This window comes from Nansenia antarctica (genome assembly GCF_963989245.1).
Source record: "Nansenia antarctica genome assembly, chromosome: 15".
NCBI lineage: Eukaryota > Metazoa > Chordata > Actinopteri > Argentiniformes > Microstomatidae > Nansenia > Nansenia antarctica.
The window spans coordinates 3,031,752-3,046,751 of NC_137685.1; the positions used below are offsets into that span (position 1 = coordinate 3,031,752).

The following is a 15,000-nucleotide window of genomic DNA, read 5'->3' on the forward strand; positions in this document are numbered from 1 at the left end:
CCAAACCAGAAATTCCCCGCACCAGAGTACCAGTGTACTACAGCGGTAGAATGACAGTTCAATTTTAGACTGGGATCTATTCATACAACAAGGGACACAGCAGCACTTTCCCATTTTTCCCATATTTGTCAGGGTCTTTGAACCTCGGAAAAGCGCTATAGAAATATAATGAATTATTATTATTACTGAGGCATTTCGAAGAGAGCGCCTCAGCCAACGTTGGACCCGGAAACACGTCACGACTTAACAACCGAATAGACTAGAGAACAGAGCGTGTTGGGACAGAGTGAAACTCCAAAGTTTAAAATCCAAATTCCAATTCGCTCTTGTTCACTACAACAACTTCTCTTCTTCCAGTTTCTCTGTTTTCACGGGCCATTTCACGAGACATCATATCCCAGAGTCGACCTTTAACCTCCAATGATGTATTTGTCTAGTCCCCATAGTGGCGGTAGACCTCACAAAGTGAGAGGGTTACACTACAATCTGCTCCTTCTGACCAATTAACAGACCCACTTCCCCCCCCCCCCGCCCCACCCTCCCCCATTCCCTCCCACCTCCTCACCCCGCCCCTTTCTCCCCACTGCTCAGCCCGTGGGCACAGCCCCCCTGTGGGGTCCCCCTAATTAAACGTCCCCCCGTGCACCCCCCAACTCCAGCCCAGTCCTAGAAGAGCCCCACTGGAGAGACCCCCTACTCACATAACCCCTTTGTCCCCCCAAAAAGGGCCCGGCTAAATAAATTTGCCAACATCTTTTTTTTTTCTTCTACTTTCCTTCCCAGTTAGTAGGCTTAGAGGTATTACATCAGGTTCTGGGTGGAAGGGGCCAAGCAGGCTGGTGGTTAATCCTTGCTCCGGCCATCTCCCCGCTATTTATATTCTAATGTCCTGTTTTGGTCAGGGCTTAAGGTCTCTGCTTGTGGCTCTTGAGGCTGCAGTTCCTGTAGGACAGAGCTATTCTCAGTGACGCAGCGCTCGCTGGGTAAGTACGCAGCTGCCCCCTTCCTCCCTCACTGACCACCACCACCACCACGCTTTACATGTCAATACAGACACAACACCACTTATACAACACCACTTAAGGAGTGTTGACAACAGGGTAAATACAGGGGGACAAACAATGTTGTTGTCGTACTTGTTGATAATAGAACGTATCTGAATGTTCTTTGTTTTGGCCCCAGATTTAAATCAGACCTTGTCAAGAAGCTTGTGACATAGAGAAGAAAAAAAAAGTCACCAGTTATACAATGACTTGACCCTACTGTAGATTATGTTGAAGAAACAAAAAAATACTAAAAAACACAGCCATAAATGGTCAACTGTTATAATCGTGGTTGTTTTCCAACTAGTGACATCAACCTTCATTCTTGAGCTGGATTACTCTTCCTGCTACGACTGGTGGATTGATGATTCACTTGCTTAGTATTCAAATGTATTGATTGTAAGTCGCTTTGGAATAAGGCGTCTGCTAAATGCCAAAAATGTAATTTAAAAAAAATGGAAACATGGAAATGTGCCGTTGCGCCACCACCCCAGCTGTCAATCACGCAGCGGACAAAGACTGATGTTGGTTATGATGCTTATGATCCCTCCCCGCGCGCCCCCCTCAAATACCGAAATCTAAAAGGTGACTTTGTGGTCCCCTCTCCCCTCTCCTCTTCTGTGACTGGTGGCCTGTCAGGTCGGCTTGACGTGACCGTGGCGGAGTGGACACACACACGCGGGGGCTCTGGACAGTAACACACAATGACACTAGTCACCCCCGTCTACAGGCTGGGGAAGGACAGGGATGACAATGATTGACGGATGCTACTCATTTATAGATCTGGGAGAGAGGAGCGGAGGAGAGGCAGCAGAACATTTGGGGCTATTTAGCACATCGATTTTTTCGTTTTGAAGGATTGACTGCCATATGACTGACCCCACCTCCCAGCACCACCAACCCCCCTCCACAAAACTACAAAACACAAACACACACACACACACACACACTCTACACTCTTTGTGACAGCGGAGGGAGAGGGGTACCCTGGTTTAGGGGAAATCTGGCACTAAAAGGCCTGAGCTGACACTATAACACTCCCTCTCGTAACCCTCGTATCACTTCAGTAAAGTGTACAAAGGTGGCGGAGGCTATTTTCGGCCCAAAACACACTGACAGCCTCAAATTTCACATTCGTACATTTGCAGATTGACAACAATAATACGATACTGATCGTATTGTACAATATGATCCCTAGACGACATTTTAGAGCATACAAATATTAGTGAGTTAAAAACAAAACTAGCAATGCATTCATGGTGCAAATGCAGGAGAATGGTGTACCCAACAATACAGATATCTGTCTCATTCTTTGAATGACGGGAGACAGAAAATATTATTTATAACAATAATTGTGAGAACAATCACCCTGGTAAATATCTTTAGAAGGAAAGGAAAGACAAGGTAAAAGAAGGGATGTGTTTCACGTTCTAGAGGAGGTAGTGCTGGGGGCGAGTGTTAATCCAGGGTTAGTCTCTACGGTGTGGTAGAGTATGGGGAAAGGGAAATGGCATGGCATCGCTTGCTAGTATTAGCGTTAGCATTCAGAGTACTCCAGATACATATTTGCCAACTCTCGTTATTAAGAAGCAAGAAACACGAAGGAAAGGTAGGAATTGAGCCCTCTTAAGTAAAGCAGGATATTCCACAGTTTAGCACACCTTGAAACTAATCGTGACGTTAGAATTATAAGGTTCTATGTCCATTTTTGTCAAAATTGAGTTTTTTACATAATCTGATCCATTAGGTGTTTATTAATGCCTGTGTGGTGTTATTTTAAAAATGTTTACATTTTTTAGTTAGTAATTAATCAAATTCAAAGGTTCCATCTCACAAAACATAATGGAATGTAAAAACGTTGACGCTCAATATCTCTGAACTGCCCTAAATTAGAAAAATTAGAAACATCTAATATTTGTAGAATTGGGGAAACTACATCACACTAAAAATTGCAGACATAAATCCTGTGGCACCTGCTTACCTCTTCATGAAGTCAATAAAAATATGCAGCTAGTAGCTTTTTTTTATTTATTTTTTTTACCTTGTTTTATTTTTTTTATTTCCAAGAGAAAAGCATTTCGCCGTATGACATTCTCCAGCGCCCAGATGCGGGTGTGAACTGGCAGGTAGTTATTTGGTAACATTTCACTGATTGCTTCCCGAAATAAGTGCGCAGAGACCTCACTGTTTTATTCATGACATGGCACTTTTAACATGGTAATTACCAGCTGCTGGGAGACCGAGACGCCGCCAGCAGTTGTGTCAAAAACATCCATTTCAATGAATTCACTTAGTGCCTTTTCCTCCTCCATTCTACTGCTATTGCTATTTTGTGAAACATCACTATCATTAAATCATAATGTTGTGTTTCTTTAGCCCTGCATCAGCTCAAATCTTTTATGGTTTTATGATAATCCAATAGATGTCATTGCCTTTTTTGGGAATATGCTGTTTGATTTGGATACATGTCATCAAACATGATGGTAAGTCATGATTCGCCTGCTTTGCTAAAGGGGGGGCATTTGATCGTCAATGCATTTGCAGAGAGAGAGAGAGAGAGAGAGAGAGAGAGAGAGGAGGCAAATATGCAGATAAAACCATAATAACCAAACCAACACAAATCTTGATTCACATGCGTCCTAATCTGATAAGGATGGAAGTTAGTAGTATCTCACACCTAAAAAAAAAAACACATTTTAAAAAGGGGAATCGAAAAGAAAACTAGAGTTTTCTAGAGAGGTCTAAAGGACATAGAGATTATAGAATTGAATAGAGGAAAAGAGAGATGGTACAAAAGAGGAGGAAGAGGAAGAAAAGAAGAGGAGGGGAGGGGAGGGGAGGAGAGGAGAGAGCACATTGCTTTTGTCAGATAATCTCTGTTGGATTATCTGATCCTCCTGTGCCAGCTACAGGAAAGCACTTACCCTTGAGTCCAGCTACAAGATAGCAGGGGTAAGAAGGAACAAACCAAAGAGACATAAAGACACAGAGGCACAGAGCAGAGACACAGAGAGACCTGGCCACCTTGGACCAGGAGACACACAGAGGCACAGAGCAGAGACACAGAGAGACCTGGCCACCTTGGACCAGGAGACACACAGAGGCACAGAGCAGAGACACAGAGAGACCTGGCCACCTTGGACCAGGAGACACACACAGAGCAGAGACACAGCGAGACCTGGCCACCTTGGACCAGGAGACACACAGAGGCACAGAGCAGAGACACAGAGAGACCTGGCCACCTTGGACCAGGAGACACACACAGAGCAGAGACACAGAGAGACCTGGCCACCTTGGACCAGGAGACACACACAGCAAAGCAGGAGACACAGCAAGAAGGATAGAGAGAGCAAGAGAGCGAGAGAGAGAGAGAGAGAGAGAGAGAGAGAGAGAGAGAGAGAGAGAGAGAGAGAGGGAAAGAAAGAAAGAGAGAGAGAGGGGGGTAGCTCAGCTGATATACTGGACAAGTACAGAGAAAGATATAATGGAAAGAATAGAGAGTATGGAATAGGAGATTGAGAGAGAGAGACAGAGAGACAGAGAGAGAGAGAGAGAGAGAGAGAGAGAGAGAGAGAGAGAGAGAGAGAGAAAGAGAAAGCAAGATAAAGAGAAGGAGTGATGAAAGCAGAAACATAGACATGGTACTGAAGAGACGAACACAGCTCCTCATTCTGGGAAGGTTGAGTTCCTCCTACTTTTACAATTCACACGGATGGGTCTCCCCCATACGCATATGTATCATCCTTTTCAAAGCCTCTCTTCAGAAAAGTAACACAACATAACATAAACAACAAAACATAATCATATTCGTTTTAAAAGCAGCACCCTCCTAGCCTTTAGAATCAGATGAAACGTACAACAAGGTACACTTTATGGACATACTGAGCCCATGGGATTTGTAGTTCTTTGTAGGTCTGCTGCTGTACAAGCTGTTATGAATGAGGGGCTGCATGGGCGGACATCGACACAGGACGGTACTTACAGAACTGTGAGATGGGTGCGTCGAGCTGCGGTGCCGTGCCCCCTCTGGAGTTGAGTTTCTGGACCTGGGTGGGGGGCACGGGTTTGTGGGACTGGCCTGTGGCTCTATACATGGCCTGGACCCACAGGATGCGGTCCTGTTCGTCATCACTGGCAAAGATCACTGTGTCGCCCTCCTTTACTGCGTTAAAGAACGTCCTCCCACCATCCAGACCTAAGGAGTGAATACTGTTAGTAGTGGCAGTAATAGTAGTAGTAGTAGTAGTAGTAGTAGTAGTAGTAGTAGTAGTAGTAGTAGTAGTAGTAGTAGTAGTAGTAGTACAGTAGTAGTAGTAGTAGTAGTAGTAGTAGTAGTAGTAGTAGTAGTAGTAGTAGTAGTAGTAGCAGTAGCAGTAGTAGTAGTAGTAGTAGTAGTAGAAGTAGAAGTAGAGATAGTAGTAGTAGTAGTAGTAGTAGTAGTAGTACAGTAGTAGTAGTAGTAGTAGTAGTAGTAGTAGTAGTAGTAGTAGTAGTAGTAGTAGTAGTAGTAGTAGTAGTAGTAGGATTAATAATAGTAGTTGTAGTTGATGTAATAATGGTATTGATCTGTCATGGATGTCATCTATCGTTAGTGTCATTAACCTTCCTGTCATAATGATCATTAACTGTGTGTGCAGTGGAACATTGATTGGATATTCATTTTTACAGCAAAACTCTGAACAAATGCCACCTGGTGGTTGTTTAAATACGGTGACAGAAAAGCTACCTTTGCTCACTTTACTCTCAACGGGAAGCGGGAAGTAAACCTTGTGTGAAGTATGGACATTGTGTTGTATGAAGAAGTTGTCCTGTAGTTCTGATAGAATATCAGTATGTGAGCTTAGAATGATAAGGTTCTATCTCCGTTTAGGGCAGTTCAGAGATATTGAGCGTCAACGTTTTTACATTCCATTATGTTTTGTAAGATGGAACCTTTGTGTTTTATTAATTACTAACAAAAAATTTTCAACATTTAAAAAATAACACCACACAGGCATTAATAAACACCTAATGGATCAGATTATGTAAAAAACTCAATTTTGACAAAAAATAGAACCTTATAATTCTAATTACCTGGCTGGGGGTCCGTGTAGTCCACGGTGTAGCCGTCCAGCTGGAGCAGTTCCACAGGCTCCGCCTTCTTCTCTCTGTAGCTGCACATGGCGAAGGTGTACTGGCTCACCTGACCGGGGGGGGGGGCAGAGAGAGACAGGGCTGTTAATCCATCATCTCCTTCTCCGGCTATCAGAACGGATATTGACTCAGCCTCCCCACTTCCACTTCCACATTGATCTCCTGGAGTCAGTTGCACCACGTCTTACTAAGTACAAACTAACTCTAGTTATAGCGTAAGTATTTACTAAATCAAGATTTAGTCACTACTAAACTTGAAAGGGTTGCACTAAGCACACTAGTTATGACGTAGACCTTAGTAACTATCAATATTTACTAGCTAAGATTGGCAAAAGATTGGCATGGTGCAACCGAAATTAGTAAACAACTAGTTTGAAACTATCTAGTAACAACTAGGGGTTTAGTAACTACTAAATATGCCTGCATTTAGTAATGACTTACGCCAAATTGGTGCAACCCAGTCCTGGTTCTACTTCTTTTGTATCAAGTGACACTTAAATCATGTTCTGTAAATGTCTACACACACACACCTTACGTACGTGCCACAGGAAGGTTAGTTTACCTGCACGATTACATTGTGTCCATTGAAGTAGTAATAACCATTTAAATACTCTACATGATCTTAGCTCCACTTCAAACAAAGAAAGGGACCGCTTTTTCTCACCACTTACATTTACATTTTACATTTTTGGCATTTAGCAGACGCCTTATTCCAAAGCGACTTACAATCAATACATTTGAACACTAAGCAAGTGAATCATCAATCCACCAGGCGTAGCAGGAAGAGTAATCCAGCTCAGGCCCGGGGCCATTGATAGAAGGAAAAACCTTCTTCTATCACCTTCCTTGAACCACTTGTTCAAGGACTTCTCCCATGGGAGCGGGTCTCACACAGACACACAAGGGTTTAATTGACCAATTACCAAACCTACCGACTGACCAGACGCTGGACACGACAGGCATATGGGAACACAATCTGTGTGTGTGTGTGTGTGTGTGTATGGATGGATGGATGGACTGGTGTGTGTGTGTGTGTGTGTGTGTGTGTGTGTGTGTGTGTGTGTGTGCATGCAAGCGTGTGTGTGAGAGAGGGAGGGAGGAAGGGAGGGTATGGGAGGAGGGGGTAAGTGACAGCTGTGTTGCCCACTCTGGAACCTCTTGTCGGTAACGTGTGTGTGTGTGTGAGTGTGTGTGTGTGTGTGTGTGTGTGTGTGTGTGTGCGTGAGAGTGTGTGTGTGTGTGCGTGTGGGTATACCCAGATAATCACATTATAATTACATGAATGAAGTGGCTGAGTCAGTGGGGAGGTAGAGTGGGGGGGGTTTGAGAGAGTGAGAGAGTGTGTGTGTGTGTGTGTGTGTGTGTGTGTGTGTGTGTGTGTGTGTGTGTGTGTGCGCGCACCTGTGCATGTGTGCGCGTGTAACAACAGGAACAGAACGAGAGTGTTTGTAACACAGAGTGATATTGTGACAGTGTATTTAGACAACTGGGGGTGAAGAAAGAAGAAAGAATTTCTTGATAGAGCACCTCGATTTGTTTTTCGTGTGTGTGTGTGGGGGGGTGCATATATATGTAATGTAGCTCAGTAGATATAGATATAGTGTGTTAATGAGAATGTGTGTGTGACCTGTACCCGTATCTTCTAGTCATCTATTAGCGTAAGAAGAACAGAGCTAGTCAGTCTGCTAATCATGAGGACGGAGAAAGAGAGAGAGAGGGAGACCGAAAGAGACAGATGGGGGGGGGGGGGGGGGGGGGGCGGCAGTGGGGTGGTGGTAGAGGATCAAATAGAGTGAGGGTGTGGGCAGTCACGGAGTAGACCGGAGGGGGGGGGGGGGGGGGGGGGTGGCTGAGGTCTGGGGGCCCTGGGCAGGGCGGGTTGCGGCCCTGACTCTGTCACTCAGCCCGTGTTCCCAGACGAACGCGGGAGTGACACCCTGTCACAAGCGATGGGAGCCTGGACTGCTAGGTGCCAGTCAGTCATGGGCCAAGTCATACACAATACACACAGCAGACCCAGGCTAGCTAGCTAGGGAGGGCCATCTCTGGACCATTGTCACCTCTGCTGAAAGTGGCAGCTTCTCTGTCTCTCTCTCTCTGTCTCTTTCTCTCTCTCTCTCTCTCCCTCTCTCTCCCCCTCTCTCTCTCTCTCTCTCTCTCACCTCTGTGTGCCAACAGAGATTCCCTCTTCGCCACCCTGACGAGGCCTGGGGTGCACCAGGGGCAACAGAACCCACAGGGGCAACAGCCACCCCAGCTCGCTCGCCGGTAAGGTGCCCGCCCGCCCCCCCCCCCCCCCCCCCCCCCCTCTCCTTCTCCTCCCCCCACCCCCTCATCTATCTCGCCTCCAGGACGTCCTTCCTCTACCCCCCTCTCTCTCTCTCCCCCACATCTGCCTGCTAAAGTTTCGTCCTGTCAAGCAGAGCTTGGTGATGTGGAGATGTAGGGGCTGAGAGAGACAGAGATGGAGAGACAGAGACAGGGGCAGGGGGAAGGAGGGAGAGGGGGAGAGGGGGGGACTACTCTCCATGGACCCCCCCGGGGTCTCTGACCTGCTGTCAAACTGACAGTTAAAGGTTTCTAAATGACTTTGCTCCCTGATTACACCCGCGATGCGTTTGCTCTTTTAAATAACCTTGTTGTTGTTGTTGTTGTTGTTGTTGTTGTTGTGGTTGCATGCAGATTCCATAGAGATAAGATGGGGTGCAGGGGAGAAAAAGGGTTGAGCCAGGGATGAGGTAAACAAAAAGAAAAAAAGATGATATTCTAGTCCTCTAGTCATAATGAATGTAACCATTATTCTGCTGCTTAAGACATCACTCCAGAGCCAAGCTATGACAGCTGATGGAGAGAGAAGGAGGGAGAGAGAGAGAGAGAGAGAGAGAGAGAGAGAGAGATGGGGGGAGAGAGAGAGAGAGAGAGAGAGAAAGAGATGGGGGGAGAGAGAGAGAGAAGGAGGGAGAGAGAGAGAGAAGGAGGGAGAGAGATGGGGGGAGAGAGATGGGGGGAGAAAGAGAGAGAAGGAGGGAGAGAGAGAGAGAGAGAGAAGGAGGGAGAGAGATGGGGGGAGAGAGATGGGGGGAGAGAGAGAGAGAAGGAGGGAGAGAGAGAGAGAGAGAGAGAAGGAGGGAGAGAGAGAGAGAGAAGGAGGGAGAGAGAGAGAGAGAGAGAGAGAAATCGGGTAAGGAAAGAGGAAACAATGGGAAAGAGGGAGTGAGAGGACCGTCAGACAGCTGAATCATTAGACTTCACTGCTGTTCTCTACAGCACAGACCTGTCAGGTTAGCCTACTCAGCTAGCTAGCTTACATACTACAGGCTGGATGAACTCCATCTGAACGAGGGAGGAGGAGAGGAGAAGAAGAAGAGGAGGAAGGGGATGGGAGGGAGGAGGACGGGGACGGGGGACGGGGGGCTGTAAGTGTGATTCGTCGACTCTCAGTTCAGTCAAAACACAGTTTCACAGTTATCGGAGAGTGAGGCTTCGATAGCCTCTTGCGGGACATGGTTCTGTGGTTTTTTGACGGTTTTAATTTAAAAAACATGAACGACTGCTTTCACTGCATAAGGATGTAGAGCAGAGGCACTGACACTGTGCCAGACAGAGATGACGTAAGGACAACAGGCACTTGGGATGTTCAACCCGCTTCTGGGGTCCTGAACTTGCTGTGTTTGCCTTGGCACATTGGTTATGTTTACACGCATATTTCGTGAGCTTAGAATGATAAGGTTCTATCTCCGTTTAGAATGATAAGGTTCTATCTCCGTTTAGGGCAGTTCAGAGATATCGAGCGTCAAAGTTTTTACATTCCATTATGTTTTGTGAGATGGAACCTTTGTATTTTATGAATTACTAACTCAAAAATGTCAACATTTTTAAAAAATAACACCACACAGGCATTAATAAACACCTAATGGATCAGATTATGTAAAAAACTCAATTTTGACAAAAATGTAGATAGAACCTTATAATTCTAACATCACGAATTGCTGACAGTCCTCCACCTGTAGCTTGTGTTTACGTGCTGCAGACATGTGGCTGGCGTGTTGCTGACATGTTTTATGGGCGATGCCAGTGTCCGTCACCCCGGCACTGTAAACGATATACTCCCGTCTGTAATGAACAAGTCATGAATAATTCAACAGGAACTAATCTCTTCTTCTCTCCTCCTGAAACAAACACCCGGCAGTATAAGCTGTGCTATTTGTGAGTATCATGGCAACTGTCAATCAAATGCCAATCAGCGTCGGTGTGTGTGGGTGTGTGTGTGTGTGTGCGTGTGTGTGTGTGCATGTGTGCGTGTATGTGCGTGTGTGTGTGCATGTGTGTGTGTGTGTGTGTGTGTGTGCGTGTGTGTGCGTGTATGTGTGTGTGTGTGTGTGTGTGCGTGTGTATGCGTATGTAAATGTGAATGTGAAAAATGTAAGTGTGTGTGTGTGTGTGTGTGCGTGTTTGTGCGGGTGTATGTGTGTGTGTGTGTGTGTGTGTGTGTGTGTGTGTGTGTGTGTGTGTGTGTGTGTGTGGTGGCCGGGGGGAGGGAGGAGGGACGTTTTCGGGATGCGTCCCACTCAGACCTCAGAACAGCGTGTGTGTAGCTGATGATGTTCATACATGGCAATTAACACAGTTACACAGCTCCCACAGTTACAGTGTGTGTGGGCAACCTCTGTGAGGGCGGATTCACAACAAACATGAATCTGTTAATTTAATTAGTAGTTCCTAACCTTACCTCTAACCTCCCACACATTTTCTTGGCTTGTTTTGTAAACTGTTTTATTGTTTTTGTATTGCCTTATCTGTTGTTGCTTGTGTTGTGGTTTTATATCATTTTATACTGAGAAATGTAAGTCTCTCTATAGTTTGGTGAATCTAGCAGCACTCAAGGAAGGCCCATTTCCTTCCTGTAAGGGATGGGCCAAGATCTGTGGCGCAGTGAATAATTCTGGCTATGGACAGGGCCCATAACTTGTGTAACCACAGATTTGTATAATATGATTGGTTCCCAAGAATAGTGACCTCATGACCAAGGACAGTTCTATAAATATGAGTCCCACACATCGTTGGGGGCTTCTTGCTTTTGGTCTTTTTGCTTCTGGCTTATTGGTCTGCTCGTTTCTCTCTGCGCTCATGTGACTCTGCTTAATAAAAGGCCTCTTTGGAGACAATTGATCTAAGCTCTTTGTGCTTTAGAAGTTCTACTAAATCTATTAAGAATCAATTAAATCCACAACACTTGCATGAAGGAAGCTATAAAAACAATACCTCCAGTACGCTACTCAATAAAGACACTAATCAGTGTTTCTTCTAACAAACCCGTCACAGAGAAACACAAAGGTGTTTTATCAAGAAGGTAAAGTGGACTGAAGAGTATTTCCCCTACATATTTCAATCATGTTGTTATTTCAAGGCCTTGATTTAAGGCATAATGGCAAGTCTAAAAGAGCAAATACATTTGAGTCCACCATAGAACCCACATGGATGGGCCACTCACACACACTTGTGGTGAAACAGGAGACTTAACCTAACCAACACAGAAGAGGCAAGAGAAAGAAAACAAATGGAGCAATAACTGTGTATGCACATGTCCTCTCTGACACACACACACACACACACACACACACACACACACACACACACACACACACACACACACACACAGAAATCAATCTGAATGTATTTCATCTCTTTGTCATAAAGAAAGGTGTCCCTTTTCTCTCTTCCATACAAACAAACACACACACACTCTCACACACACACACACACACACACACACACACACACACACACACTCACACTCACACTCACACTCACACTAGCAGGAGCAGTCTCTTGGACTGGTGTTTGTCACTTGCTGTATGTCTAGCTGGGAGCAAGTGCGAGGCGTCTCTCCGTGGGCTCTTCTAGCTGGGAGAGCTAGGCCAGCCAGCCAGGCAGGCAGGCAGGCAGGCAGGCAGGCAGCGTACAACCCAGTCTGTCAATCCCCTGTCAACTCCTAGCTCTGAGACATATCATCCCAAACACACAGGAGACGACAGCTCGATGCTCCAAATGTGGGCGGCCAGAAAATGGCTGCAACTACAGAACAGTAAGGTCCTGACAAAGCACATGTTTACTAGTCCTTTGTCAGTTAGATAAAGATATGTAAGATAACATATCTGACAGTGTTAAAACAAGCCACTTCAGTGAGTTGGCTCGAACTGGGACAGCGGCTCATACTGGAGAACCATGGTTATTCAGTAGTAAGACTTTGTGAGTTTAGAATGATAAGGTTCTATCTCCGTTTAGAATGATCAGGTTCTATCTCCGTTTAGAATGATAAGGTTCTATCTCCGTTTAGAATGATAAGGTTCTATCTCCGTTTAGAATGATAAGGTTCTATCTCCGTTTAGAATGATAAGGTTCTATCTCCGTTTAGAATGATAAGGTTCTATCTCCGTTTAGGGCAGTTCAGAGATATCGAGCGTCAACGTTTTTACATTCCGTTATGTTTTGTGAGATGGAACCTTTGTGTTTTATGAATTACTAACTCCAAAAAAGTCAACATTTTAAAAATAACACCACACAGGCATTAATAAACACCTAATGGGTCAGATTATGTAAAAAAAAAAAAAAATTGACCGAAAATTGAGATTTTAGAACCTTATAATTCTAACGTCACGACTTGTCAGGCGTATGTGTTTGTCCTTACCTGCACCAACACAAAGAATCTCTTCTTCCATCTCTTCCACACGTTTTTCCCTATAGTCCATAAATACCTTAGTAAACAAGAGAAGGAAAAACAACATGTGAGTAACAGGCTGCGCTGGGTTTGACTGCATTAAAGTACAGTTCAATGTGTTACATTCACTAAAGTGTTCCTTTTTTTGGTGCAACAATGATTGATATCTTTAATATATTTTGGCGAATGGCAAACAATAGAGAAATGGAGAGGTGTATGTTACAGCAAAAGGGTACTTCTGACCTCTGGTGGTACAATGGTGTAACTGCCACATTTTATTGTAACAAGGTACAGTAGCTTAACGTTACCGCTACCTACCATGTGTGTTCAAGGTTTTGTGGTGGACTGTTTTCTGATCAATACAGCCTTGAAATATCTACATTTTATCTGAGATGGGTTAAATATTTCCCTACATACAGGACGGGACATGTTCTGGACAGCGGTACAGGGCCACCAGGTCAAAAACATCACAACACTTGAACAGTTTCTTCCCCAAAGCCACAGCCCTCCTCCTCAATAACTCCTGATCATTGCACCTTGCACTTTACATGTTCTTGCACTTAGTTGTACAGTATATTTATTCATAAATATTCACTCATATTGGTACTGTATATGTGTATGTTTTGTCTTGAGTTTTGTTGTATTGTCGTCTTGCTGTTGTATGTACTGTAGCTTGTTCAGCATGGTAGAATACCAAGTGTAATCATGTTCCTAGTGCACTGCACATGGCCAATAAAGTTGAATTGAATTGAATTGGATAGAGGATGCTACCGCAGTTATCGTAGAGGCAGAGTGTGTTTCGTGAGTGTCTTGTTGTGTTGTCTCGGGCTCCCAAGGCAACAGGAGAAGGAGAAGGCTTTGGAAAAGAACATCTGAAGGGTGAGGACCCCAACTCTGCCTGCCTCTGCCGTTGTGAGTTGTGACCCCCCCTAGTCTGGGTAGGGGCACCCTGGCACGCCTCTCTCTGCCCGGCTTTCCCCCTGGTAGGTTTATAGGGCGTCAGGGCCTGTCGCTCTGAATAAACTAGTCCCCCAGGAGCAGTGGGCATAGGGGCAACCGAGAGCCTGCCAGCCTGCCAGGCAGACGCAGCATACGGGACAAATACAGGCATCTGTAGGGCCACCCCATTGGCTTATCAGGACCCAAAGGGTTAGATGGAGCATATGGAAGAGAGTGAGTGAGGGAGACAGGCAACAAGGCTCCTCGGAAGCAAGTTAGAGGGCAATGTCTTAGGCTTTCACTGCTCTGACATATAGACATACGCCCACACACACCCGCACACGCACACACACACAAACACACACACACACACACACACGCACACACGCAGCCGAGGAGGCTGTAGAAAGGGAAAGAGGGCAGTGTGATGCTAACATGTCCGTATGTCTATGAGTCGCCGCTGTCGGATCAGTGCTATCGCTAGCCATCAGCCTAATGAGAATCATTATGTGCTGTTTGATCCAGAGAGAAGGCGGCGTTACTACCAATATAGTTTCAATGTATGTATACCTAATCACGCCAGGCAGTTTAGACCCACTCAGAACAGAGTTGTTGATACTCAACTTGATGTGTTGCTGGGGTGCAAGGAAGTGAAATAGTACAATAAAGAACTTTTCTAGAGCAGTGGCGGACTCTGCCTGTTTGAAGGGCAGGGGGGCGAAAAGAGAAAAAGGGCACCTACTGCACAACATGGGACCCCATCAGTGCACATGGTCAAGTCTAGACCATTGGAGGGGCAGCCAATAGGGCACGTCCTCTAATTTTGCCACTCAAAAGGGCACTTAAGTGCGACGTTTTTCAACGGTGGGGGCACATGGTCAAGTTTAGACCATTGGAGGGGCACCAATAGGGCACGTCCTCTAATTTTCACCACTCAAAAGGGCACTTAAGAGAGACGTTTTTCAACCGTGGGGGCACCAGGAGGGGCGGTCGCCCCCCCTGCCCCCCCCCCCCCCCCCTTGAGTCTGCCAGTGTTCTAGAGGTATTTTCGTCCACATGACTTGAACAAGATAAGGATTGTACATAAATACAGTGGACAGCAAATATTAGAAATGTGAGAAAATGTAAAGATTCCAGAAAGCATAGTGGAAAACCTACTATCAATGT

General features: G+C 45.4%; 1 protein-coding gene across 3 annotated transcripts in view; it reads right to left on the minus strand.

The window, feature by feature from the left end:
- Positions 1-15,000, minus strand: part of cadpsa (Ca2+-dependent activator protein for secretion a) — a gene marked incomplete at both ends in the record, with an annotated part of 152,068 nt that overhangs the window by 52,100 nt on the left and 84,968 nt on the right. For all 3 annotated transcript variants that reach the window (XM_080545509.1, XM_080545507.1, XM_080545508.1), the window contains 3 exons: positions 5,026-5,238; positions 6,117-6,225; positions 12,865-12,931. In XM_080545509.1, coding sequence (XP_080401635.1) covers positions 5,026-5,238; positions 6,117-6,225; positions 12,865-12,931 — 389 coding nt within the window. The remainder of the gene's footprint in view (positions 1-5,025; positions 5,239-6,116; positions 6,226-12,864; positions 12,932-15,000) is intronic.